The 876-nt window shown below is 42.6% G+C and overlaps 1 protein-coding gene across 1 annotated transcript in view; it reads left to right on the plus strand.

Annotated features, from left to right (window-relative positions):
* Positions 1 to 810, plus strand: part of LOC119586599 (cyclic nucleotide-gated cation channel alpha-3-like) — a 14104-nt gene extending 13294 nt beyond the window's left edge. The window contains exon 4 of the mRNA XM_037935349.1: positions 566 to 810. Coding sequence (XP_037791277.1) covers positions 566 to 810 — 245 coding nt within the window. The remainder of the gene's footprint in view (positions 1 to 565) is intronic.
* Positions 811 to 876: the final 66 nt, after the last annotated feature.

The following is an 876-nucleotide window of genomic DNA, read 5'->3' on the forward strand; positions in this document are numbered from 1 at the left end:
TCAAAGTAGTATTAGATAGGCTGATACTGAGGGAGCATGAATTGACAACAAATCATCTACATATTTTGTCACTGTATGCAATGAAGTATTTCCTTTCTTTTCTCCAATGATTATATGACAGATATCCAATACCACTTGTCTGAATTTCTCCACCGAAATGCTGCGTCATCGACATCCCTTCTTTGCCATCTTACTCACTTCCCACCAACCCTTTTAACCTCATCGTGGTGTCGCCACGACAGCAAGTCGAGCCATGTTAGTGGTCGCCAAGGAATTCATTGCTCATAAGTGACATTTTTGCAGACTGTACAGGACTTTTACAGCACCAACTGTTCCTATATTAACTTCGTCAGTTTCTATAACATATTCATATTTTTTTCCTTCTTGTTGAGACCGTGCGTGACTATTCCCTTTTTCCATAATTCAAGATGAATTGTCCTGTAAACAAAATCTGGTTAGCATTATGTTATCCAATCGTTGTAAATTGTATTTGTACCATTTCAGTCGTATAAATCTTCATTAATATAAACCAGTACCTGACTTCTTAAGAGCGCCCATGTTGCAGGTAACCGGCGAACAGCCTCAGTGAGGTCAGTGGGCTACAGCGACTTGTTTGTGCTTTCGAAGAAGGACATGTGGGACGTCTTGAAGGAGTACCCGGCAGCACGCGTCCGCCTGGAAGCCATAGCAGCTAAGAGACTGGAAAAGTACAAAAAGGCTCCGCTGGAGAAAGGTTGGTTGTTGGTGTTCTTGCCTGAAAGGGTCAGCCAGTTACCACCCCATCACACGACATGCAGAGTCAATGCTTAAGGGTGACGCTAGTGTTCAAAACTGCTGTGTCAAAGTGCTTTACGGAGATATCGACATATGGTATAA

This window comes from Penaeus monodon, chromosome 21, assembly GCF_015228065.2.
Source record: "Penaeus monodon isolate SGIC_2016 chromosome 21, NSTDA_Pmon_1, whole genome shotgun sequence".
NCBI classification, from domain to species: Eukaryota; Metazoa; Arthropoda; class Malacostraca; order Decapoda; family Penaeidae; genus Penaeus; species Penaeus monodon.